The 25,856-nt window shown below is 50.2% G+C and overlaps 9 protein-coding genes across 9 annotated transcripts; 4 read left to right on the plus strand and 5 right to left on the minus strand.

The window, feature by feature from the left end:
• Nucleotides 1-2,051: 2,051 nt before the first annotated feature.
• On the plus strand, nt 2,052-3,249 carry N7517_005005 (velvet factor family protein; the record flags this gene model as incomplete). The annotated part of the gene is made up of 4 exons (XM_056722735.1): nt 2,052-2,264; nt 2,313-2,392; nt 2,447-2,920; nt 2,976-3,249. The coding sequence occupies 4 exons, from the start codon at nt 2,052-2,054 to the stop codon at nt 3,247-3,249; spliced, it is 1,041 nt and encodes a 346-aa protein (XP_056578985.1).
• Nucleotides 3,250-5,481: 2,232 nt separating this feature from the next.
• On the plus strand, nt 5,482-6,125 carry N7517_005006 (putative IgE binding protein; the record flags this gene model as incomplete). Its single annotated transcript, XM_056722736.1, has 2 exons — nt 5,482-5,736; nt 5,802-6,125. The coding sequence occupies 2 exons, from the start codon at nt 5,482-5,484 to the stop codon at nt 6,123-6,125; spliced, it is 579 nt and encodes a 192-aa protein (XP_056578986.1).
• Nucleotides 6,126-7,458: 1,333 nt separating this feature from the next.
• N7517_005007 (G-protein beta subunit) lies at nt 7,459-9,119 on the minus strand (the record flags this gene model as incomplete). Its single annotated transcript, XM_056722737.1, has 3 exons — nt 7,459-7,702; nt 7,755-8,830; nt 8,895-9,119. The coding sequence occupies 3 exons, from the start codon at nt 9,117-9,119 to the stop codon at nt 7,459-7,461; spliced, it is 1,545 nt and encodes a 514-aa protein (XP_056578987.1).
• Nucleotides 9,120-9,249: 130 nt separating this feature from the next.
• On the plus strand, nt 9,250-12,134 carry N7517_005008 (MutS family protein MSH4; the record flags this gene model as incomplete). The annotated part of the gene is made up of 6 exons (XM_056722738.1): nt 9,250-9,741; nt 9,792-10,151; nt 10,206-10,355; nt 10,404-10,523; nt 10,573-10,660; nt 10,708-12,134. 6 exons carry the CDS (start codon nt 9,250-9,252, stop codon nt 12,132-12,134), a joined length of 2,637 nt encoding a protein of 878 aa, XP_056578988.1.
• A 360-nt stretch (nt 12,135-12,494) lies between these two features.
• On the minus strand, nt 12,495-14,952 carry N7517_005009 (E3 ubiquitin-protein ligase HEL2; the record flags this gene model as incomplete). The annotated part of the gene is made up of 3 exons (XM_056722739.1): nt 12,495-14,145; nt 14,208-14,446; nt 14,530-14,952. 3 exons carry the CDS (start codon nt 14,950-14,952, stop codon nt 12,495-12,497), a joined length of 2,313 nt encoding a protein of 770 aa, XP_056578989.1.
• An 868-nt stretch (nt 14,953-15,820) lies between these two features.
• N7517_005010 (SWIB/MDM2 domain protein) lies at nt 15,821-16,948 on the minus strand (the record flags this gene model as incomplete). The annotated part of the gene is made up of 5 exons (XM_056722740.1): nt 15,821-16,006; nt 16,063-16,113; nt 16,171-16,620; nt 16,710-16,846; nt 16,942-16,948. 5 exons carry the CDS (start codon nt 16,946-16,948, stop codon nt 15,821-15,823), a joined length of 831 nt encoding a protein of 276 aa, XP_056578990.1.
• A 508-nt stretch (nt 16,949-17,456) lies between these two features.
• EifCb (translation initiation factor eIF3 core subunit b) lies at nt 17,457-19,934 on the plus strand (the record flags this gene model as incomplete). The annotated part of the gene is made up of 4 exons (XM_056722741.1): nt 17,457-17,590; nt 17,649-17,841; nt 17,914-19,447; nt 19,506-19,934. The coding sequence occupies exons 1-4, from the start codon at nt 17,518-17,520 to the stop codon at nt 19,932-19,934; spliced, it is 2,229 nt and encodes a 742-aa protein (XP_056578991.1). The 5' UTR covers nt 17,457-17,517.
• Nucleotides 19,935-20,232: 298 nt separating this feature from the next.
• On the minus strand, nt 20,233-21,268 carry N7517_005012 (putative extracellular SCP domain protein Pry1; the record flags this gene model as incomplete). Its single annotated transcript, XM_056722742.1, has 2 exons — nt 20,233-20,910; nt 20,969-21,268. The coding sequence occupies 2 exons, from the start codon at nt 21,266-21,268 to the stop codon at nt 20,233-20,235; spliced, it is 978 nt and encodes a 325-aa protein (XP_056578992.1).
• Nucleotides 21,269-22,108: 840 nt separating this feature from the next.
• On the minus strand, nt 22,109-24,898 carry N7517_005013 (uncharacterized protein; the record flags this gene model as incomplete). Its single annotated transcript, XM_056722743.1, has 3 exons — nt 22,109-22,379; nt 22,435-24,727; nt 24,787-24,898. The coding sequence occupies 3 exons, from the start codon at nt 24,896-24,898 to the stop codon at nt 22,109-22,111; spliced, it is 2,676 nt and encodes an 891-aa protein (XP_056578993.1).
• Nucleotides 24,899-25,856: the final 958 nt, after the last annotated feature.

A 25,856-nucleotide genomic window follows, 5' to 3' on the forward strand; every position in this document is an offset into this window, starting at 1 on the left:
TTTCATGCGTCGCGTACTTCTTGGTGTATGTGTCGACTGTCAAGAAACAAAATACCGCGTCTAGTGTTTCAGCGTGCCGGTAGTAGCCTTTCTAAGTTATGACCCGGTAATCGATCGACTCTTTGCGCACATAACCGAGTGCAAAGATCACTGCGACTTAGCGATGAAGGTCTGACGCATCGAGGCTGACCAGCTGCCGTGGAAGGATTCCCCAGTCAGCGGGTGGCGTACCCCACAACGCTTATCCATTTCCATTTTCCAAGTATGTCCAGGCATCAACGCCTTTAATCCGAGAAACCCCTTGTGTCTTTCGTAGACTAGCTTCAGCTTCAATTGCCTCCAGCTATAATCGATATCGGCGTAGATGTGGACTGAGGTCGAGTCGCCCGCAGCGGATGGTGAAGTAGGAGAATGGTATCAACACAGGTAGTTTTCGGGCGAGACCGGGGATAATTAATTGAGGGTCGGTGTCCGCGATCTGGCTTCGATGGTGAAGATGGAGTGGAGGCGTAGAAGGACGGTGTAGGATGGTGCCGGACTTGGTACCATGGGAACGTGCACGCCAAACAACGCGACGCCGTCCACGCCAGCAGTGACTAAATCAGATCATTGCCTGCCCAGGATTAGGGTCTGTTATGGGCAAGATACTGCCGATCAACCTGCATCAAGGAACCATGTACTCCGCATCGCCAATGGATATCACAGCGGCTTAATTGGGGAATAAGCGATCGCTTCTCTGGGAGATAATAAGGGAATCACCAACACCACGAGGGCTCAACGAGTGCTGAAACCAGTGCATCAACACACATTGAAACTGAGATTGACATGTCTAAAATGGCATCTCGTTTCGGGGGAGTCCAGGGCTTAAATACCTCACCTATCGCAATTCCTCCAGAGATGTACTCAGTGAGATACCCCAGACTTTAGGATTACTGAGATCTGAGTATCGCGTTTACATTAGCCCCTTGAGTAGAGATGCTCTTGTTTCTGTTTCGATGCTCGGGTAGTCTAGGAATGCTCCCTGGATTCGGCATTTCACATGTTTTAGGTAAGGGCATATTAGTTCCAATTCCTGTACTCCGTACGGCGCACGGAGTCTGTAACAGTACATATGATTAGGGGGTTCTAGGGGTTACCACACGATCGGAACGTGTCATCCTCGTGGGAGACTGTAAGGGGCATTTACAATGCGTGTACTCGAACATCTGGAGATTTGGAATAATGTTATATATACAAAGGTCAAAAATATTCTGTATTAGCTTAAATATCTATAGATGTACAACGGCCCCGAGAATCATCCGGGCCGATTATAATATTCTGGTAATATGGAGTCGAATTGAAAATTTCATCGAATCAAATGAAGACCGTTTGCGGGTTCTATGATCCCCGAATGCGGACTTGAAGAGCCTCTTGGATGGTCTTAATTCGTTCGTTGAGACCCGACGGTTTGGGTCCAGGTTCCTGCAGAGAGTAACACTTGTATCTCTCTCTTTCTCTCTCTCTCTCTTTCTTCTCTTCCTAGAACGTCTCGACTATTAATTCCCCAATTTTTTTTTTTTCTCTTCGGGTATGTTATCCCTATCCGTGGCACCCAGCAAATCTCCCGCACCTTGACAGCGTCATCGTGCGGTTGACCCAAAAAAAACTCTCAAGGCAGAGCTCAAGGCAGAAGATGATGCTAACATAGTCTGTTGCGAAGAACAGTAATCTCTATCGCCACTCCCGTCCTCCAAGCTCATTTTGTGGTTCGCGAACAAAACTCTCCGAGTTAACCCCTTCGCTTCACTTTTCTACCGGATTCTTCAAAGCGCTTTGGAGCTTGGGTGTAATTTGGAGGGAAACTGCCTGTTCGCTGTCCTTTACTCTGTTCCAGCCCGGAGTCGATGCTCCAAGTGTGACGTCTGAACATCCCGCGGGGTTCGCATGTCGCATAACCCCCTCTCTCTCTCCTCGAACAACCAGGTAGTTGAGATCTATCAATAGATCTATAAAAAAAAAAATCAGGGTCGTTTGATCTATCAGTCATCCTCGGTTCCTTCCAATCCGGTACCATGTACGCCGTCGAGGATAGACATCATCCCGTCCCACCTCCGCTCTCAATGGATCGCATCTCTGCTCCGTCCGTCCAGTACCCGTCGGGGCCCAACTCCCTACGGCAATCCGACCACTTGGCACCCGTGACAAACTATCAGGACGGACGCTCCTGGTCATTACAAGTGGTGCAACAGCCCATCCGGGCTCGTATGTGTGGTTTTGGTGACAAGGTGGGTGATTTTTCCGCATTGCAATTGTTTCCACCTAACACATATCAGGACCGGAGACCCATCACTCCTCCGCCATGCATTCGTCTGATTGTGCGCGACGCGCAAACGGATAAGGAAATTGATATCAAGTAGGTCCGACCAGCTGCTCTCTACCCGCCGGCTTCCTAACCACCCCTCTGTAGTGAAATCGATACCTCATTCTACGTACTCACTGTCGACCTCTGGAATGCCGACGGTACCAACGAAGTCAACCTCGTCAAGCATTCCGCCACCTCCCCCTCCATCTCTACCGCCATGTCCTCCTCATACCCTCCCCCGCCTCAGAGCGTCTCTCCGACCTACCCCGGCTACAACCAGAACCAGTATCCCGTGGGCTACCCTCCGCAGATGAACAACTACTACGGTGGTCAGCAGGTGGCGTATCAAAATCAATACGGTCAGCCAGTGACGTACCCACAATACTACTCCGGTGGTCAAATGCCACCGTCCATGTCGCCCGCTGCGCAACCCGTCTCTGGTGGGCCGGGGGGCATGTTCACTCGCAATCTGATCGGAAGTCTCAGCGCCAGTGCTTTCCGGTTGACGGACCCAGACAACAAAATCGGTGTGTGGTTTATCCTGCAAGATTTGAGTGTACGGACAGAAGGCACTTTCCGGTAAGTCAAATCGGAGAATGGAAATCACTCCACACAATCGCTAATGGAAATCCAGTCTGAAAATGAGCTTTGTTGACGTGGGCACCTCGTCTGCTGAAACCTCCAACGGCGCCCCGGTCATCAATCACGGAACCGCACCCGTTCTAGCGTCGGTTTTCTCCGAACCCTTCCAGGTCTTCTCTGCCAAGAAGTTCCCCGGTGTTATTGAGAGCACCCAGCTCAGCAAGTGCTTTGCGCTACAGGGTATCAAGATCCCCATTCGCAAGGACGGAGTAAAGGGATCTCGCCGAGGTGGAGATGGAGACGACGATGATGAAGGCGACTATTAAAAGAACGATTCTTTGATCCATAGTGCACTAACTTGGCTCAGCGTATTTGTCTCATCTTTTCTTATCTTTGCTTTTTCCCGCTTGCTATGAATCAAGACGTGGGGGAGAACGGCGCGTGGCTTACGGTGTTCTGGGCAAGACTCAGGCTTGCAGGTTTCAATATTGCTACACGGAACGGTGCTGGGGGGTTTTCTGTCTTTTTTCCCATTGTTTTTTATTTATTCTTTTGTTGGCCTCTGGCTGTGTCTATCCATATCCTTCGCGGCCGATTGCCGCACGTACATACACTTTTCTTTTCGGCGAATCGAGGTCCGGTTTGAATTGCTGAGTGCTGAGACTGTTTGCCCGGCATAGAAAAAAGTCGTTTGATATCCAAATCCACCGAGGCTTTCCAGTTATCTGTCCAGATATTGTATACTCGAGACTGTAATATCCACATGTGTCGAGTGGGTCCTGTAGATCGTAGTTTTGTCTCAGGTGGTCTTGTATGAGCGCACAGTGTATATATAGTCCATGTACGATATACAATATAGTTGTAGTTCAATATATACTAGCCGGTCAGTATAACCTACCATATCTCACATGTCAGACCATCCATTCAACCAAATGCCCATCAAAAATAGCACCCACTCTTCAGCTCAAGAATCTTCAGCCCAATTTATGCCCATCTTCCAGCAAGTCAAGAGACCCCTTACACAACATATGGTCTGCAAAGGATAGTACATACCATCTCATACCCAGCGTAGTACACATCCATATCACACACATGCAAACGTCAACAAAACGTAGCCCATCGCCATTGCCACACAACATAAACCACAGAAGACGTCACACCGTACCTGACAGAATGCCGACAACGCCGGGTTGTCCAACACCAACACCAACCTCAACGAACTATCCACGTCGGACAATGTACAACACCGTGGAACGACTGACCTCACCCCTCTCCTGACTGATTCCAATCACCTAACCGTGCCAGGAAACCTCGTCTTAGATAATCGACAATCATCCAACTGGTCATGCCCATTCTCACGCCATCCAGATACAGGGCAACAGGTAGAAACTTCTAGACGGAAGCTTCCACGCCATTGTAGTAGGGCAGTGTGCCCTCTGCCACCGCCGAACTAGCATATGCGAGGTACAAGTAGACCAGGTCGCGGGTATGCGCGCTGCGGCGTCCCTGCAGGACATTAGTATTACATCGTAGCAACCCTAGCACAGTCGCAAGATCCGGATTGCGCCAGGGCTTTCGATATTGCCAAATTAGCCGGTATAGGCTGTAATGGGATGCAGGGTCCGGTGAGACATGGAATATTCCTGCATGTTCGCCGGTGCAGATAGGGCGTCAGTGGCGTTGGTCGGTGTGCGATTATTTCCCCGGGAACAAGGTTCCCTTTGTAATTTTTTTTTTGGTAAGAGATGGATTAATTTATCGGTCAGTTGGTGGGCTGAGTGGGTTTTCCGGGGAATGGGAGACGAGGTGTTCATGACGGTGATGGGGGCGTGGGGGTTAGATGAAAGGTTCCCGAGGTCAACTAGGAGTTTGAGTAACGAATAACATCAAACGTAGATGTCTTTCGTATAGAATGAAGTGGATATTTGCGGGTTAAGCCGACTGTTACCGAGAGACAATATCGCATTGGAGTAGTGAAGTAGTGAAGTGATGATGTTCCAATTATAAACTGAGACAAGGGCAGAAGATCTTCACCCGAACCCCCCGATTCTTCCAATGTTAACGATATCCAATCCACTTCTAATCATCTTCAATCCACTATGTTATGTATGTGTCAGCCACTTGGATTCGCGTAGAGCTTTTCCCTCATTCTTGGCAGACGAACTCTTCTCCATGTCTCACATATCTTCGTCTGAGCGACGGAAAATAGCATCCTCGGTAGTAACCCAACCTCCTACCGTTGCATAAACCATGCAGAACAGGAGTATATTCGGAATATCGAGTATACAGTACCTCGACACTGTCTCAAACTCTCACAATCCATCATCCGCCATCCAATGAATGAGACTCTCGCCACCTTAGCCTCCCTAGCGGTCAAATCCGACAGTCATGACGGAGCGTCCCTTTGATCCAGTTCCCCGGAATGTGCAGCTTCTATTTATATTGCTCTCCTGATCGGTCTATATAAAGAGGTCCAACAACCGCCCATTCTTGTTACTATTCACATCAAGCTTCTATTCAACGATACAAAACAACAGCCTTCAACCCTATTAACCACAATGAAGTTCACAATCACCACCCTAGCCCTCCCCCTCCTGGCTGCCTCAGCGCCAACCAGCCAGCCACCCGCCATCCCAAACCCGGCGTTCAGCGTGATGGCCATGCGCTCCGCATCGCCCATCCACTTCGCACAGCTGAACGCCGCAGGTCAGAAGTTCTACCTCGGCGGAGAAACAGCTTCCTACTGTCCAGCGCAGGTCTCAAACTGCCCACCTGGAAACCAAACCGTCTTCGCTCCCGGCGGCGGCTCTCTGGTAAGTCAAAAGTCACACTATATCCTCACATCCTGCAAAAGGCAACCCTCACTAACAATAAACAGGACGTCATGGTTCCAGGCGGCCAGCAGGTCTACGTTGACCCCAACGGTGCCCTTAGCTTCACCCAGGCTCACTCGGCCAATATCCCCCAGGGATCATCGCGCGGCCCATTCCACTACGCTGCTGATGAGCCCTGGGCTCACTACTCCTTCGCTGGTTGGGGCGCCACTGGCTTCATGGCTTGCCCGACTGATGATAGCCGCTGGCAGGTGTTTGCGGCCATTCAGAATGCTACTGTGCCACATGGCAATGTTGCCGAGTGTCTTGGATTCTCTGCTGTCGCTTTGACTTATGACGGGGAGGTTCCTGCTTGGCAGTATATCTAGATTAATGATGTGGTCGATGTTATTTTCTAGCTTGTTTTGAATTTCTCATGTTGCTTTCTTCGATATGCAATGTATCATAATTACGCTCCTTGTTTATTTGGATACAGGTTCTTCGAATTAATAAAGTGACAATCTCTATCTTTCAGGTTCTTGATAAACATGTACCTCCTGCAGTAACGGGCCGAGAAGCTTCAGGAACACCCGGACGTTTTCAAAATCTACAGACTCGAAATTAAGTTCTAGTATGTCATCGGCTGCAGGGGTTGAACTGGAGGAGGGTATCACTTGTCTCACTTTAAGCTACTTAAGATAGTACAAAGATATCACAGTAAAAATCATATTGTATTCCGTGGGACCGCTCATGGCCATGAAGCCCAAATGCTCGGCCATAATTTATCGACTCGCACGAGAACTAGAGCTTCAATCTAGGTGCGGACCATACAGTAGACCTCAACAACTGGTGTTGATATCTCTGTGTAGGTAAGTTACAACCCTCCCGACGTCCGCCTACATCTCAGGTGGGCTACGGAGAGATGGTCGAGAGGGGTGAAGAAGAGAAGAAGAAGAGGAAGAAAGATGGGAGCGAGGGGGGGGTTTATATACCCCTAGCAGTCGCACCTTCCTAGAATGGTTCTCTATTGCACCTTCCCTCATCGTGTTTGTTTACTATCACATCCATGGATGCGGTTGCTCCTTCCCATTCATACCGTTTGTTTACATAGAGTCCATTGGCAAGTACACCCGTGGGCTCCTTCCCACGGACACTTGCTCTTGCCCTACAAAGGACCATTCGGGCACATCAGCTGGATTTGGTCTTGCACAGTGAAATAATTTTGTCAATACGCAAAAAATGATATTCATAAAAGTGCAACTAAGTAACATAAAGGGCGTCCTCTTGTAGCCTATGCCCCAGGCAGTAGGCAGGACAGGGTTCATCAATCAATCCACACACTTAAACCACCATCTAACTTCCATGCATCTATATTGCAAGATCTAGTCCGAAACGGAAACACCTCTCGGAGTTGCTATGATTCGCTCATTTATCCAGGCCATGGACCATGGCATGCAGTAAGGCAGCCTTGCGGGTCTCTGCCACTGAGTAGATAAGCCTATAGACTTATGATGTGAATCAAACCCACGAAGGGTTGACTATGGGGGTTGAGGCACCCATGACTCCCTCAATTCGAGGGTACACACAAAGTGCTACTGCCAACGCGCGTTGGACATTGTGCTCGTCTTGGATGCAGGCAACATCAGACGGCAAAGACCTATACCAGACTAGCTGTCTGTCAAGAGCATGTTTTAGGCAAGTTGATGTCATGTGCGACTAGATCTAGTTCCGCCAGATCTTAATCGCCTTGTCTTTGCCTCCACTGGCGATCTTTTGTCCATCGGGGCTCCAGTCGACGGCAAACACTTCGTCCTTGTGTCCCGGAAGATCCATCTTGAGCTTGCCGGTGCGCAGATCCCAGATCTTGAGAGTAGTATCCTTAGACGAGGACACCAGCATGCGAGAATCTGCCGAGAAACAGCACTGGTAGACTGCGCCCACGTGGCCACGGAAAGTGGTAATGAACCTGGGGCGATGTTAGCTATAAATTACAACGATCAAAGATTGGAAACACTCACTTTCCATCACGACCGTTCCACAGCTTGACGTGGTTGTCGAATCCAGCTGATGCGATATAAGCCATGTCAGGCGAGAAGGTGACATGGTTCACCTCCTTTTGGTGACCCAGCATCCGTGTGACAGGCTTGCTAGAAGTGGACGGCTCCCACAAATACATTGTGAAATCATCACTGGCAGATACCAACCGCTCGACGATAGTGTTGTTCACTGTCGCTGCCTCCTCAAACTTCTTGCGCGCAGCGGCGACCTTCTCAGCCTCGGTCACGGGGACCTTGCCAGTGTGGTCGTGGTAGGCGGTGCGAAGAGCAAAGTCTGTTGACAGAGCGAGGTGGTTGATACGGTGGGCATGCGCCGCCAGGGTCTGGAGCAGGGTGCCGTCTTTCGGGTTCCAAATCTTAATGGTCTTGTCGTGGGACGCGGTATAGATCTTGCCAGTACCACCCCATCGCACACAAGTAACTGAAGACTTGTGGCCGGTGAGAACATGGTCAGTTACTCTCGAGACGACATCCCACACGCGCACAGTCGAGTCCTTAGAGGCGGATGCCAGGCGCGGCCGCCCGGACTCCTGCACGTGGTATGGCTCCCAGGCCAGATTCGTGATCCACTTTGCGTGGCCCTTGAGGCCAGTGCCTAGCGCTGTGCCCTGCTTTGCATCCCAGAATCTCACGGTGTTGTCCATGCTGCCGGTCGCGATCATGGCGCCGTTCGGTGAGTATGCGACTGCCAGCACCCAGCTGGTGTGGCCCTTGAGCGTGTGTTTCGGGGTTCCAGTGTCACAGTCCCAAACACGAGCAGTTGCGTCTCCGCTTCCGGAGACCATGGTGGAGGATGAAACTGGGGAGAAGGATGTTGCTAGAATTGCTTCGCCGTGACCCGCGATGGAGGCCGCGCATCGTGAAACGGCTCTCACTCGGAAAACCGCTTGCGGTGTGTAGAAGAGCGACACTGTATCTTCTGTGCTCTTGATACCGGGCTGGAGTAGCGAGTGGTACACATCGCGGAGAATGTCGATTGTTTGTTCCTCTTTTTCGGAATGGTAAGCGAATCGGTATGGTACTCGTCCATCATCCTCCTAGAAAGAAATCGCCGTCAATACAACATTCAATTGTCAAGTAGTCACGAGGTTCGAGTCTTACATTTCCTTGTAATGTGTTCAGCAGAGTCTCAAGGTTCTTCACATTGGCATCGGCGACTGGGACCGAGACCGCAGGCCCGGTGGGCTGCCCGGTTGCTTGGTCGTAGAATTGAACTCGAACACTACCCAAATCGGACGGAATACTCTCGATTTCCTGCTGCTCACGGGCCTTATCAGCCTGGACGAGCTTTTGGCGCTTGCTGGGGGGAGGATAGAGGGTCGCCATTGTTATTGATTTTGAGGTCGATGGGGGAAGAAGAGAAATTTTGACAAGCAAAAATATCTCGACGCTTATCTTATCGGCCCTATCGATTTATCCATCTACACCATCTCGGCCATGAGAATTGGGCTTCACAATGTCGGTTTATTCATTGAATTCATTGAATTCTCTGGATTCTTTTTCGCCATCGGCCTCTAGAGGCACAAGTAGACGTCCAACGGCAAGGCCAACCACAACAGCCACCAGTGTCGCAGCACAAGACATCATCTGCGCTGTCAGTGAATCGCGGGGCGTCTCATCCACCATTGGCCTCGCATTTATCAATCTTGCGACAGCTGAAGCAGTGCTCTGTCAGATATGTGACAGTCAGACTTACATCAAGACAATCATCAAGATTGGTGTTTTTGAACCCAGCGAGATTCTGTTTATGAACACTGCCAAAGAGTCGAAGCTCCGTTATATTATCCAAGAGAATCTGCCAGATCCTATCTTCACCTTTCTGGACCGCAGATGGTGGTCTGAAAAGACAGGTCATGATTATGTTGAGCGGTTGGCTTTCCCAGAGGTAGTCGACTCGCTCAAGGTGACTCTGGGTGGGAACTATTTCGCAGCGTGTTGCTTTGCCGCAGTATGAACACAATTAATGTTGCCAAAAGGAAATACTCATATAGGAATTAGGTCCTCAAGTATGTTGAGGTCGAACTTCAGCGATCTTTTACCACGCATTCTCTTCGGATACGCTTCGAACCGTCCCAGGGGTCCATGACAATTGACTTGGCGACTATTGTTTCCCTGGAGCTTATCCAAAACCTGCAAAATGCGAAGTCTAAAGAAAGTCTGTTTGGACTATTGAATGAGACATTGACGCCTATGGGAGCCAGACTACTCCGCGCTAGCATCTTACAGCCTTCAACAGAACGAGTCAAGTTGACGGCCAGATACAATGCCGTGGAAGATCTGACCACCAAAGAGGATATGTTTGTGTCTGTGAGGCAGGCGCTCAAGGGCTTCATTGATGCAGATAAAGTGCTGACCGCGGTAGAGTCTCCGAGGCTAGCTAGTATTGAAGACTCGTGCTAACGCATTATGAAGAACATCTTGGTTCCCACCAAGCGGACAATCCAATACGTCGAACAGTCTGTCAACAATGTCATCATGCTGAAGACTTATGTCTCTGCGATCAAAAAGATTTTCCAAGCGCTTGGAGCAGCACAAAGCGATTTGCTGCTTACCATACGCGAAGTAGACTCTACATTCCTTTGGTGTTTTACTCAAACTAATGCACTTTAGTTGTGCGCTCCTGAGGGGCATCGTTCAATTGAGGAGCTGATTGGCACAACTCTGAATGAGCATGTAGCCTACCAGTCAAAGCCACTTGATCTGAGGAACCAGCGCATTTACTGCGTCAAGGTCAGAATTGTGTACTTCTACACCGGATAAAGATCGCTAACATGATTAGGCCGGCGTCAACAGTCTGCTCGATGTTGCAAGGCAAACCTATAAGGAGGCGAATGCAGATGCCATAGAGCTGATTGAGAAATTAGCAGGCACGTCGGAAATTATTAGTTTCATGAATGATTCTGACCTATCTCAGAGAATTGCGACATAGTCTTGGACTTGAAGTATGACACAGCCCGGCAATACTACATTTGTATTCCTGCCACAGAACCAGCTCCACTGCCGGATGTTTTCATCAACGTGTACCGCAAGCGAAACCGCATCGAGTGCCAGACATTGGATTTGGTCAAACTAAACCAAAAGATCACCGATGCCCACAGCGAGGTGATCAATATGAACGACCAGACAATCCAGGACCTGCTCCGAGATGTGTGCACCGAAGTATCCGGGCTTTTTCGAGTCAGTGAAGCAATTGCAATGCTAGACATGCTCGGGGCATTTGCTCAGCTAGCAACGAACAATGAGTACATCAGGCCAGAGCTGACCGATACTCTCGCCATCAAGGCGGGACGTCATCCGATCAGAGAACAGATCCATAGCAGCAAATTCATCCCAAACGACGCATATGCAACGCCGCAAACAAGATTCCAAATCATCACAGGCTGCAACATGAGCGGCAAGTCGACCTATATCCGCTCACTAGCCCTGGTTACAGTCATGGCGCAGATAGGCTGCTTCGTCCCAGCTCAATACGCCTCCTTCCCAATCTCCCACCAGCTCTTCGCCCGCGTCGCCACGTCAGATGATCTAGACGCGAACGTCTCGACTTTCGCAGCAGAGATGCGGGAGATGGCATTCATCCTTCGTAACATACAGCCACGCAGTATGATCATCATCGACGAGCTAGGCCGCGGCACTAGCACAGCCGACGGCCTTGCTATCGCCGTCGCGCTAGCAGAAGCACTCATCTCTAGTAAAGCCCTGGTCTGGTTTGTCACACATTTCCACGATCTGGCGCAGATTCTCGCCGAGCGTAGCGGCGTGATCAATCTCCACTTAGCAGCAGACATCGCTCCTGACGCATCCAAGATGACCATGCAGTACCGCATTGCAGAGGGTCCTGTTCCAGATCGTCGATATGGGCTTGTCCTCGCCAAGCTCGCTGACCTCCCATCTGCCGTCTTGAATAAGGCCCGATCCGTCTCAGAGGCAATGGACCAGCTGGCTAAGCGTAGGAATAGCTCGTCGCGTGCTGTTGCTATTGCCCAGAAGCGGAACCTACTTTTGTCTCTGCGTGAACAGTTATATCTTGCCCGTGACGGCACGATGGATAACGCTAGTCTTCGGGCTTTGTTGATTAAAATGCAGGATGACTTTGCGCTGCGCATGACTTCCATTAACAGAGAAATGGAGTTATACCCCGGTGATGAAAGTGAGACAGAGTTTCCTACTGAACCTGTTTCCAATCAATCAGTTCATACACCTGAAACCCAAGCGTTGGGTTCGAGTGAGGTTAACGAGGGAATGGACAACACACGTGTGTCCGAGCCCATTGTGATCGAATCTGATTCGAACTCTGGGTCCGAGCACTTCATCGATAATGATAGTGTGGTGTTGATCTGAAGGTTTTGAAGTTGATGAGGATAGTAAGTGAACTGGCCTTTTATTTTCCCCCATTCCTGTAGATCATATTTATGTACTTCTATGGTGACAGTTCAATGACTTGACGGTTTGTGAAGGCCACATCATTCCCTAATATATGATATCAAACACAGGAAGTAAAAATAACATGGATTACCTCTATACAATACATTGTATCTGCATTCGCTAGTAGGTACAACAAAAAAAGAACAAGAAATTTATCCCAGCACTCGATATGCGTTTTGATAGCGCTCCCCGTCATGCGGTATTCAATCAAACATAGCGCCAAAGCAAAGCCCAATCAACATAAGAAACGTAAATCAGTCGAAATATGACAGTGAATTAACCGAAGTGGAACAGGGTTTGCTTTCCCTTGTTCTTCTTCCCTTTCTTGCCATTACTTGAGTCATCATTGCTGGGTTCAGCCGGAGAGGCGGTTCCGGAACTCGGGGTTGAGCCCCATGCGTTCGGGGCAGGGCCGCGGCTATCATTCCAACGGACGGTGCCGCGGGTCTTGCCGGCCATGAGGACATTGGGCTTGGCCGCTGCGGGAAGAGCGGGGAATGAGTCAGCGCCGCGGGGAGCGGGCGCGGCGGGGGTGCGACTGGAAGATGGTGCTGCAGATGATGGGCGGCTGACCGGGCTAGGCATCGCAGGACGGGAGAAAGATGGCGGCGGGGCAGCTGATGCCCAAGGGGTGGCGGGAGAAGCTTTTCCGCGGCGAGAGGAGGGGCCAGCTGCGGCAGAGAGGGGAGGGAAGGGGTTAGAGGGTGCATTTGGGAGGGCGCCGCTTCTGCCCACGGCAGAGCGGGAGGATTTAGCAGTTGATGACTTCAGGCGCAGGACGCGTTTGCCGCCAGTGTTGACAGCGCCTGTTGACATGCCAGGTAAAAGACCACCGGCTGGAAGGGCTGGGTAATCCTCGTTGATGGCACGCCAGTCATTCCAAGATCGCAAGAGACCGGAGCGCTTGGACTCATCCTCGTAGATCTCAGCGAGCTCCTTGATGAGCTTGCCCAGCTCGGTGCTGGATGTGTCAAATAATGAGAAGAAGGCATCGATGAGCTCGGTTGCCGAGATGGAAGAGGCGCGGTAGCTTGATACTCTACTACGGAATTCGGCGAGTTTGGTAGCATCATTGCGGAGGAGATTGGAAGCACGTTCAATCACAGCCTCGTGGCGCATTCGGCGGGTCTGATCTTGTGCGGTAGCTGGCGCGGAGTTCGCAGAAATGTTCATCCCTTCAAATGCTGCAGTAGGAAGAGGTTGGGAGCGTGACGTAGGGGCAGACTGCGCTGGAGTGGCAGCGGCGGATCGCTCTGGAGCACGCACGGGTTGAACGTCCTCTCGAGTAAGCTGGCCGCCAAAGTTTCGTGTTGAGACAGACTGAGAACTCTGTATAGCCATCTGTCGCTGGTATGCAACTTCCGCACGGGTCATTGGCTGTGCACTGGAGACTGGCAGTGGCTCGGCGTTGGGGTCACGGCCTCGGCCGGCACCGCGACGCTGGCGTTGCTGTTGGTAAGGAGTGCGCATATTATCGAATTCGGCCAGATCAACCATTCTCGCATCTCGCCGAACGTCCTTAGAAAGGCCTTGCGGATGTGCCTCGATTTGGTGAGCCTTCAAGTCCATTTGCGACTCGAAAACGACGAACTTTTTTTCCAAACACTCTTTATCCAAACAAGCGAAATGATCCTTATGGAAGTGGTTCTCCAGTGCGTTGTAGTCAATGTAGTATTGTTGTTGACGGTGGGAGGAGCGCCGGTCACAGATGTGGCAACGTTCGTGTTTATCACGGCAGTGGGTGTAAAGCTCGTCGTCGCCATAGAACCGTTGACGACAGAAACCACACTCAGGGTGTCCCTTGAAGCCACTCTGGTCTATAGCTCCAGGCTTGTCATCGCCGGACTTTTCGTGCTTACGCAATTCCGCTGGGGTGAATAATTCATGCTCATGAGTAAAGACCTTCTTGTTACGAGTACAAAGGTCACTATTCGGAGGACATGGTCAGCTGCTGATTCAAAATTTGCACAGGTTATGATATCGACATACCACATAACTTTGCTGTGCTTGCTCTTTACATGGCGGTGCAAATCTGGCCACCCCAAACAGGCCACATCGCAGTCCTCGTCCGGACAGTTGTATCGTAGCAACAGCACTGTGTCTCCAAAGATCTCATCATTTTCGTATTCGATGCCAAGGTTGTCGTCTATCCGAGCAAAGTCCTTCTTGTCGAACTCCTCATATCGCCGCACTGGATCATCTGTGAAGATCACGAAGTTCGATTCAGTCTGGTATATAAGTCAGCACGTGAAACAGAATTCTGACGAAAAGCAATGCAGCTCGTCGAGAAATAGTCGCAAGATGATCATACCCTGCAGTGCGCACAAGCCTTGTTCTTGTACAGTGCGCGCAACCGAAGCGCACAAATGTGACACGTTCTATGGTTACAGGGGGAGACCGACGTATGTTCGACAGCAGAAGCACAGATAAAGCAGACTTCCCCATCATCTGCGTCGTCCGTGGCCGCTTCTACCGGTTTCTTTGTTGTGGACGTCGTGGCTTTTGAGGGCTGGGTATCGTGATTGTTGGTCTGATCAGTATTGCGAGTTTGTCGACCTGCATCGCCGCCGCCACGACCACCACCACGGGTGCGAGGCTTAGACCGTTTTTCTCCATCGCCGGTATTTTGTTGCGAATCTCCACGGCCGGAGGGAGCTGCCCCTCCACGGCCGCGGCGACGCCCGCCACGACCCTGGCTGGACGACTCTGGGGCTGGGGCCTGGTTATCGGCCATTGCGGAGACGGGAAGAAATGTCACAATGCAAGCTATGGCTCGGCGTCAATAACAAGTTTGCTGGAGCTGCAGAGCTCTGGGGTTTGTGGATTGTGGTGGGGGAGAGGTTCTGGAAAAAAAGTGAGATGCCGCTGACTGATCCCGCATGCCGGACATTGGATGAGGATATGAGGTCAACCGATCACTCTCTTTCTTTGATTACGCGAAATCAGTTGAGGGATTAAGTGATCACTAGAGCATCTATACAAAGAAATGCTTGTGTTTGCCCACTTCCTTACACAAGCACCATGCCGGTTAGCACACATTATTATTATTATTGGGGCAGATTCATCGGCTTGTTAGCACCGGCCTGCTCTATCAGGTCAAAATACGATGAGCTGAAAGCCGGCTTGGAATAACAGACTCTTTGGCTGGTAATAGAAGGGCTGGCTACAAGTATCTATAGACCATGGAAGGCTTCATAAACCAAGGAGCATCACCTGGGCAGAAGCTGCGCAGAGAGCAAACGTCAATATCCATGACGTCCAATAGTATACTTGACCTAGAAGCACAAATTGTAAGCTTTTTCAATTTACAGTCTACATGGGAAGGATGTGCACATATGTATATCATGTAGGTAGTGGATTCTAGGACCTTCAAGACTGTAAAATCACCTATTGAGGGCTATACCAACCCCCGCTGGAGACATAAGCAAGTCAAATCCAAAAGAAACAAAAATGGGGAATGGAAATTGCTCAAAATTCACGCCAGCATCCCCATGCATCGCAAAAAAAATAACCATGAAAGACCAAGGAGAATCGTTAAGAAACAGGACTTGGTTTGGAGCCTGCTCTTCCATAATGATCGAAGCCAATCTGTCAGCCTCGAACTACTCATCGGGATTGTACAAATTCTGATTGAGAATTTTAGTCATAGTAAACATATGGACTCGATCCTGCTTGAAGACAGCACGCATAGCATCGTCGCAGAGGATTTGGCGGCGATCGCTGGGGTCCTGAAGCTCGTTCTCGCGAATGTATTGCCAAACCTTTTTGACAGTTTGTGGTCGCGAAAGCTATGTACAAATTAGCAAAGAAGGCTTAGTGACCAAGGATAGGGAGAGGCGCTCACTGTAAGTTCTCCCAGAAGTGCGGACAAAGGCTCGGAAAGGTTCATAGGTTTCTGTGGTCGTGTTAAAATTGACGGGAGGCTTGGGAAGGATAAAATAAGAAAGCATACGTGGAACCCAGTATTTCGGTTAACCTCCTTCTTTGGCTCTTCACCTGAGCCAATATCTGAATCATCTTCTGCCTTGACCCTCTTCGAGGTCTTGGCTTTGCTCTTCTTCTTCACGGGAGCTGCACGCCGAGTATTCCCCCCACGGGTAGGTCGCGCGCGCGAATTCTCTTCGGCTTGCAGTTTGGCCGCAAACACCGCATCCGCATCGGTATCAGTATCGGGCTTTTGTTTCTTGGCAGGCGGCGATGCGCTTGCGGGCTCGGAAGTGGCATCGCTAGAGGCCTGGCGCTTCACAGGAGACGAGGAGGGAGGCGGGGAGGGCACCGCAGCTGAAGCTGAATCACCGTCGCGCTGACCATTGCTTAGGGCAGTTTCATCAGGCGACCCGCCAACGCCGTTTTGTTCGGCGTAACGATCGAATCGTTCCATGATCAGCGGCTTGATCGTAGACTTTGCGAATGTCAGCCACAGTCCTTCGCCAGTCATCCTGTATAGTTTCGAGATAATATTGCGCCATAAATCGTCGGAACTTGACTGACCTTCATCGGAGTGAGATCATAGCCGACGGCATCCTGAAGACCTTTGCGAATTCGCTTCTCGGAGATGGTAGTAAGGTCGCTTTTGGCGAGAATGTCGTCAATTATGTCGATATATTTGTCGCGCAAGTCAGAGGTTACTATTGCGCAAGATCACCGATTAGTTGGGAGGCTTTTTGGGGGGGCATTTTGCAGAACCGGCACTTAGCCCCGGGGCAACACCGAGGTAGCTTACACGACATCTTGTTGCTAGTAGATCAGGTAGATTGGCTGCCTATGTTCAGATGGACGAGCTGAGTTGGGATTTGCAGTTTGCAATTGAGGATATCGTGGGGTTTGTAGAGAAGTATGGTTGTCGAGGGAGAGCTCGGAGTTGTCAGGTGGGCTATACTCAAGTCGCACTGGCGCTTAAGACCGGCGGGGCATTGGGGACAGAAATGCCAGGCGAAATAAGTGCAGAGACAAGAGGGTTATGAATGAAATGATAGACAAAGATCTGGTCCCGCAAAGAGCTTGGTGCAAGATATGCAGTCTAAAGAAATGTGTATCCAAATTCAGAGCCTCTAGAAACGTCTATGATGATTGACGGGCCCGACCTCAAGCTGGGGAAACCGTGACTAAGCAGACATCGCTTGGTCACGTGGCACTTCAAGCCTGAGGCAGATATTGACAGGTGCTGACTCAATGCTGAGTCAGTCCACACAAAGAACCCGCTTGGCCGCCGCGATTTGTTTCTGCCCGAAAATCCATCAGTGGATTGCACCGATCTATCTTTGCTCCGAAGCCTCTAGACGCCTTCGGTATACCCATCATGGCGCCCAGTTTCGATACCCTGTCCGAGCAGGATCTCCACGAGGAAGAGGAGGAGGAGATTGATTTCTCCGGTAAGTCCAAGATTTCTCATGGTCTGTGTGCCCCTCTCTCTAACACGTTAATCCACAGATCTCAAGGAGCAATATGAAGTGAAGGTCGAGGAGGGACTAGACACATTTATCGTCATCGATGGCCTCCCCGTTGTGCCCGAAGATAGCCGGCAAAAACTCGTCAAGTTCTTATTGAGAAAACTCAACTCTGTCGGCAGCACATCCGAAGATGCGGTCTTCATGCCCGTTAACGACAAGAAGATGACCGAAGGGTGAGTATTTGGATATTCAATGAGATATGGAGGAATCATGGACGATCTCTAACTTTCCTTGGGACAATATAGGTTCGCCTTCGTGGAATATGAAACCCCGGAAATGGCAGTTGCCGCCGTCAAGCAGTTGCACGGTGTTCCTCTCGATAAGAAGCACATTATGGCTGTCAACAAGTTGATGGATATCGAACGTTATGGTCGTGAAGGTCGGGTCGATGAAGAATACAAGGCACCCACCCCGGAACCGTTCAAGCAGAAGGAGCACTTGCGCTCGTGGATGGGAGATAGCAGCGCCCGGGATCAATTCGCCCTTTACCGTGGCGACAAGGTTGGCGTGTTCTGGAACAACAAGACAAACCCACCCGAGAATATCGTGGATCGCGCTCACTGGACACAACTTTTCGTTCAATGGTCCCCCAAGGGTACATTCCTTGCCTCCGTCCACCCCCAGGGTGTCCAACTCTGGGGCGGCGAGTCCTTCTCCAAGCAAAAGCAGTTCCCTCACCCCTTCGTCCAGTTGATCGAGTTCTCCCCGCTTGAGGGCTACTTGACAACCTGGTCAGCACGCCCCATCCAGGTCGAGGAAGGCCAGCCACTATTGACCTACGAGGAGGACGGCAAGAACATCATTGTCTGGGATATCGAGACTGGAAAGCCTCTCCGTTCGTTTGTGTCGCACGATTTGGCTGCCCCTGCCGAGATCGAGGGCGATGTTGCACCTAAGAAGAAGGTGCAGTGGCCTGCCTTCAAGTGGTCCTCGGACGAGAAGTACGTTGCTCGCATGCTCCAGGGCCAATCTCTCTCTATCTACGAACTTCCCAACATGAACCTTCTTGGTCGCACTTCCGTGAAGATTGAGGGTGCTATGGACTTCGAGTGGTCCCCTGCTACCGTCGCCCGCGAGGGTATCAAGCAGTACGAGCAATTGCTCTGCTTCTGGACTCCTGAAATTGGCAGCAACCCCGCCCGTGTCGGTATGATGAGCGTGCCCTCAAAGGAGGTTGTCCGCACCCGTAACCTGTTCAACGTTTCCGATGTCAAGCTGCACTGGCAATCACAGGGTGCCTACGTCTGCGTCAAGGTCGACCGTCACTCTAAGTCGAAGAAGTCTCTGGCCACTAACTTGGAGATCTTCCGCGTCCGCGAGAAGGGAGTTCCTGTTGAGGTTGTTGACAGTCTTAAGGAAACCGTGATTAACTTTGCCTGGGAGCCTAATGGATCCCGATTCGTCGTTATCGCTAACGGCGAGGCACCAACTGGTGCCGCCGTCCTCCCTAAGACTTCCGTCTCATTCTTCGCGCCTGAGAAGAAGGGCTACACTGCCGGCAACTTCAAGCTGGTGCGCACTATTGAGAAGAAGACCAGCAACGGCATCTACTGGTCGCCTAAGGGTCGATTCGTTGTTGTCGCCACTGTTCACTCCCAGACCAACTTCGATATGGACTTCTATGATATGGACTTCGAGGGCGAGAAGATCGAGGCTGAGAAGGACCTCGCAGCCAACCTCCAGCTGATGAAGACCGTGGAGCACTACGGTGTCACCGATGTTGACTGGGACTCCACCGGTCGTTACGTTGTCAGCAGCGCCAGTGTGTGGACTCACTCGGTAAGATTCAATCTGGTTCTATTTCCGATTATTATTCATTATATTGACCGCATTACAGATGGAGAACGGCTGGAACATGCACACTTTCTCCGGTACTACCCTCTCCGAGAACCCCACCGAAAAGTTCAAGCAGTTCCTTTGGCGCCCACGCCCCGCCACTCTTCTCAGCAAGGAGGAGCAGAAGCAAGTGCGCAAGAACCTCCGCGAGTACTCAAAGGAGTTCGACGAGGAAGACAAGTACGCTGTCGACATTGCCAACACCGCCGTTGTCGAGACCCGCAAGCGTGTACTCAGCGAGTGGGTCGCCTGGCTCCGTCGGGAGAAGGAACTCCTCGCCGAAGAGAAGGAGGCTTTCAGTCTCCCCGAGGACGCAGATTTACCCCCGGCCGCCGCCGACGCCCGCCCCGTTGTCGAAGACCAGGGCGACTCCGTGGTCGAGGAGATTGTGGAGGAGATTATCGAGGAGACCGAGGAGGTCATTGGCTGATGAATCTGTCTGTTCTATTTTCGCAAATAATGTGTTTCCTTTTGTTCCTCTTTTCCCCCTGTTTCTCTGCTGGCGTTTCGCGCTTGTGCCTGAACCCAGCCTTCTGTCCCCTTGTGTTTCTTTTAGGTCCCCTGGGCAAGCCCAGTGAGGATCGGGACATTCCAAAAATCAATAGATCGAGCGGTACGCCTCCCGACCAAATGTGCAATGTGGATAAGCATGAGAGATGGCTACGAAACCAGTTCCTAGCAAAGTTCAACCTTGTATTTCTTATTTAAACCATTTAAAGTAAACTATCTCAAGCGTAAAGCGCCCTTGCGACGCCCACAGTTCCCAGTGCTACCAGCATCATTCCCAATGTCGAATTCAGCTCAAATTTCATAGCACATCCCGTATGCCGATGGTGCGTAGGTCGACGACTCCCGATCGTAGTGGATGCCGCAGCATTCGGCGTCGCCGATGGCTGAGGCATAGACGTGGAAGAAGACTCAGAAGTCGTGGACGAAGAAGGCGTTGTTGACGAGGACTCAGCGCCAGGCGGCTTCTTTGGCGAGACATTCTTCCTGAAGTAGGAATCCTGCAAGCCCACGACATTTCCAGGAGGTGTATACTCGCAAACAACATACCACCCCTGAGCTCGCGCCTCGCCTCGCGCAACCTTCAGTCCTTCCAAGCCCTCTCGTTCCGCTCCATCTCCGCTGAAACGAGGCGCCATCACCACCCCTTCGAGAGCATCCTCTCGTACTTCAATTTCGTTATCTCTTTTGGCGTTGTCGTCCTTCTTATACCCACAGTTGACAGCAGCACAGCCAACCTGCGTAGTTGACTTCCAGACCAACTGGGTGAAATGACCCGTCTCCTCGGTGAAGCCTGTCGGCTTGCCGAAGTTATACATCTCGCCTTCATCGCCCCAGGCGATGACAGCAGCCGAGACATTACTGTATCCAAATGCGAGGTTCTCGCCGTAGCTACTTTTCTACACGGGTGATGTTAGCATTATTATCTCGTGGTATTAGGGATATTGATATACACACCGAATGTTTCCAGATACAGGCTTCTGCCCACTCTCGCGAGTATTCAGCCAGTGTATCGTTCCATTTTAGTGGACTGGCATCATGATTGGCGCGGTACTCGTTGGTGACTTTCAACATATCATCCTTGAACATGTCGAGGGAGGTGTAGGATGGTGATAACGGTGCCGTTTGTGTTGGCGCGGGCAGTTTTATCGTAGTCCAGACGGTTACTACGTCGGCATTTACGCTGAGTAGTTGCATGGTGAAGAGTATAAAGATGGCCAGCCATCGTGTAGGTGTGTTGGGGTTGTTTCGGTCCATTTTGAAAGATTGGAGTTCTTTCTTTTCAAATTGAAGCTGTAGACAGGTGGGGGTCGTAGTTATAGTTTGCTATTGCATGATCTGAGATGGGTTTTTGGTATACTCGTTGGATCAATAGTGGTAGCGCCAGGCTCCGATCCGGTTCAGGCAGCGGCCCTAAAGTTGTGACGACGTCCCTTGGACAGAAGTGTCTGGCGATGCAACCTTAGAATAATCGTGTATTGTTTATTGTCTTAGGCGGCGACGACTATTTATTATATTCAATGCTGTGTTCTCATAGAAGCTGGCACAATGCAGGTATCTAGAGAATCGGTCAGATAACCTTCTTCACAGATCTCGCCAGACGTACTCAACACCTGAAAGATGAAGAAAGTTCCTGAACCGGAAATAAAGCAAAAAAGTCAAAGTCATTTTGAAAGTCTAATGTTTTAAAATGCAACCGGGCAACTAGATTGGCGAGACTTTTTTCTTCACATCCGTTTCAGACGCTGCAGTGATGTTCCAGTAGCCGCCGGTGTTGACGTCAGACACTTAGGGCTAGGGGGTTGCATCAACTTGATAACATTCGATATTGGAATTTGTTCTTAATAATTTTCTTTGGCCTAGACTATCTAGTTTCGTCTCGCTTCGCTTTTTGTCTTATGAAACTGAGAACTGGAAACATTGTACAATTTTTCTAGAAAAAGCAAATATTTCGCATACACACTTGTTCATCAATAGCGGTTAATATATTCATAAAAGTCTACTCTCATGAGAGCATTCCGTGCTGACATGCATGTCCGCAGTGTAAGTACCTATACGCCAACTCGCTATGCAATTCCCGGGGGTATCGGTATCTATTTACATCACACTGCAACCAATTCCGTACATTGCTCGTTCCACGTCCCGCTTGACGAGGTACCAATCAGCCCGGCGCTCAGCAAATTCATAGACCTCCTCCACACGCCAAATCCCATGAAATCGATCCGCATCGGCGATGACAGTCGCCAGTTCCTTGGCATGACCAGGATCGATCAGGTAAATCTGCACGAGCTCACGGAATGCCGTGAAATAGAGGAGTAGCTCATTGTTTCGCAATGTTTGGATATACTTGAAATAGTGATTCATGTCACTAGGAAGTCAAGTCAGCTTGGCATTTTGCGCAGCACAAATTTTGAGATACATACCTGATCAGCTTAAGTGATCCTTCCACGCTGATGCGCTGTCGCTTGAGGTGTTTACATAGGGCGGTAAATAGGCGGAGCCCGACTTCTTGATTGAACACATCTAATGTGCTCTTGTCCGTGCTTCCAACTAGCATCTGCGTATGCGATGAAACCACGTCGACAACGGCGACGGCGACTTCGCTGACACCTACATCCATGGTCTGTCGGTGTGGATCTGAGGAAACGCCGGGGTTGAAATCGGTGGCTAATTGCCGCGTTGCCAAAATGTAGTCCACCTCTTCCATGAGAACGTCGATTCCCTTGTTCAGACCAGCTGCGACACGTTCATCGAGCATCTGTTCAAACCTTTTCTTTTCTTTATTGGCAGGGTCCACAAAATCGTTCCTATCGGTTAATCTCAAGCCGATCAACTCCTGCTCGTAGAATACATCCATCATTTGCAGAATCAAATCACCGACATTGACCAGTTCCAAAAAGGTGACGAGGGGTTCGACCCCAGATTGGTCACGCTCCCCTTGTTCGCGGGGTCGGTAGTTAGATAGATGGCTGACAGCCTTATCAAATCCAACGATAACGTGCTGGTGTCCCAATATACGTAGCAGCGCCACGAAGATTGCCTCGCATTGTTGTTTGGCTGCATGGCCAAATTCGCCGCCAAGTCGCACAAATTGAGCAGCTCTCTCCAAGCTGGCCTTGGCGGCATGAACTAAACCAAGTGCGATTTCAATGCTGAACAATGAGCGGATACCCTCCATCTTCGACTTCATGATGGCAGCTTTTGCTGCCAGCTCTGTGGTGGGAACTTCCTCCACGACCACTGGGGCAGGCGACGGTATTGTAGAAAATCGATTGGGGCTTTTGGATGGTTGCGACGGATTTGCACTGCTTGTTTCCGTGTCTGGTTTTGGCTCTTCGTTTGATTTGGCACTTGAAAAGCTCGGTAGGATGTTTACCGGCATCATGATCACTTTTTTGAAAGAAGTAAGGAAGTCGCGTTTGTCGGCTTGGCGATTGACATTTGACATCAAAAAAGACTCTGTCGAGGCCGCCTGTTCAGAGAGATGCCGGTCCCACTCACTCACTGTAGATTCACAGGCCTTCTTGAAAAAGTCCAGCTCTTCTGCCAGATACAAATCGAGATGCGGCTCATAAATCTTGATCACGACATTATCAAGATACTCGTCGAATTTAGCATCAGAGCCTCGTATAGGAAGCAGAGCCTCCGAGAGGTTCATGCATTGGACAAAAGTCGCCGAGATTGCAGTGAGATATGACTCGATGTTGATACCATGCAGCTCATCGAATATTGCCGTAAGGAAAGGATACAACACATCTTGGCCAACTTTTGTCATAAACTTTGATGTAACGTCTAAGTCCGGGGGAAAGACGCGGTTCATAATGGATATTTCATCGTTGAAGGCGACACTGAGACGTGTGAAGAAAGCCTGGGTCTGCTCCATTTTGACCTGACCAGTCGATCCATCAACACAGGAAGCGACGGTTCCTAGCTCGGACTTCCGAGTCATCAGGTGATTGTGATGGATAAAAAGGTCCACGGCAGCTTGCCCACCGTTGAGTGTCCATAGAATGTGTGCGTATTTCCGCATAGTCCCGTCAATATCGTCTGTTTCATATCCCTGACGGAACTCCTTCAGCGCGGCAGTCTCAAACATCGAGACTGTACGCTCTAAACGGTCCACCCGCTCGTCCCATCCTTGCGTCATATCAGATTTGGAGAACATTAACAACTGTGCCAGTATCTGCGCTTGGGCCTGTGGATCTTTGTATTTCGTGAAAACCAAGTTTTCAGATGATGGTCCAGATCGCGCGATATCTTCATAAAACGGTGCCAGTGCAGCATGTATCTTGCCGTATTCCTGACGTGCCTCGCCCCGGATTGACCTGACCTGTTTCAACACCGTCAGGGCGGGTTCATCCTGGAGATCCTGGAACATAGTGGGCTGCGACGCCGTATTCACTAATTCAATCTTATCGAATCCATCGGATATTTCTTTCAGGTCATTGGAAGGATCGTCGCTGACAGTGATCTCGGGGACTGGTCCATCGCCCAGCTCAGCCTCCTCTTGCTGCTCGACGACCTCCATGTTGGCAACTGTCCCAAACATAAGCTCAGCATGCTTTCTAGCATCTGCTTCATCCCAGCACCCAATTCTTTTCAACTTGTGTACCCATCGAGTGTCATCATACGCCATCTCGTGCATGAGCTTGCAGGACCGTGCTGCTCGGATCAGATCAACGGGGCCGACGTAATCGAGAATAGAGGATACGATCTCTGTTGTTCCTCTTGTCAGCATTTGTTTCCCCCATCGCCGCATGTCTCATCTCACGCACCTGCCGGAAGAGCAGCTCTGGAGATGTCCTCCATTGATGCCATACGCAGCGAGGCCAGCACATCTCTGCGCGGCCGAGCTGCAGCCGTGGGTCCCTTTTTTGCACCTGACATCTTGTGTTCCTGAACTCTTCATCTGAAGAGAGAGTACTCGTGGGGAACTCGGGGTTTGAGGCAGCTTCGGACTCGCTCCAGGCTGTCCTGCGGGGTTGTGGAGAATGGTCCGGTCTCGATGTCGAGCAGACACACAGCGTCTTTGGGGTAAGTTTTGTGTCAATTTTTCATGCAGACATCTTCGCATTCAACCACTTATTTCTCAACTGTAAATCAGGAACCACATTCCAATGCTGCACGATCATCGCGCACAGACAGAGGGTCCAATACCGCCTCCCCGGCTGGCAAAATGTACACCGCTCTCTTATATGCATTGAGTACATCTGTACGGAGTAGACAAGTCGGGCTTGCTTCAATTGAAAGAAAGAAGAGAGTTGAATGATATTTGGTTGTTGTTGTTTTTTTATGGTGTATAAAGCTCAAACATGGCGACTGGGTAACAATGGGGAAAGATGGAAGTCGAAATTGGGGATATTCGGGGCAATTTAGTGGCTAAATATATACATCGGGCTAACACTTAACATTAGAATATAATTTCTCAATTGTATTATAATTTTTCGAAACAATGGGAGGTTTAAATGCTGCCTACATCAATAGGATTCTTCCTAAGATGACACGAATTGCAATACAAGCTGGCATAGCTAAACATAGCTGTATAAATCCCAAGCTATGTAGGTATGGAGGTACAGGGAAGATCCCGAGATACCCCGACCTGGAAGATAGTAAATGCTGGGGAAAATATAGACTAGTGTGACATATATAGCTAGTACTTAGCAGCCTGATTTGAAGATCTTCTGACTATATACGAGTATAGTACATTGTTCAATGTTGTTCCGGTGATGGGTGTTTTTCTCGGTGAATCCCGGGATACGCACAACCGGAAAGAAAAAAAAAACGAGAACATACCAGAAGAAGTAAAAGAAGAAGCTATAGATAGAATCTCATGAATTACTGTAAT

Source organism: Penicillium concentricum (assembly GCF_028827145.1).
Source record: "Penicillium concentricum strain IBT 3081 chromosome Unknown utg000002l_segment0_segment0, whole genome shotgun sequence".
NCBI classification, from domain to species: Eukaryota; Fungi; Ascomycota; class Eurotiomycetes; order Eurotiales; family Aspergillaceae; genus Penicillium; species Penicillium concentricum.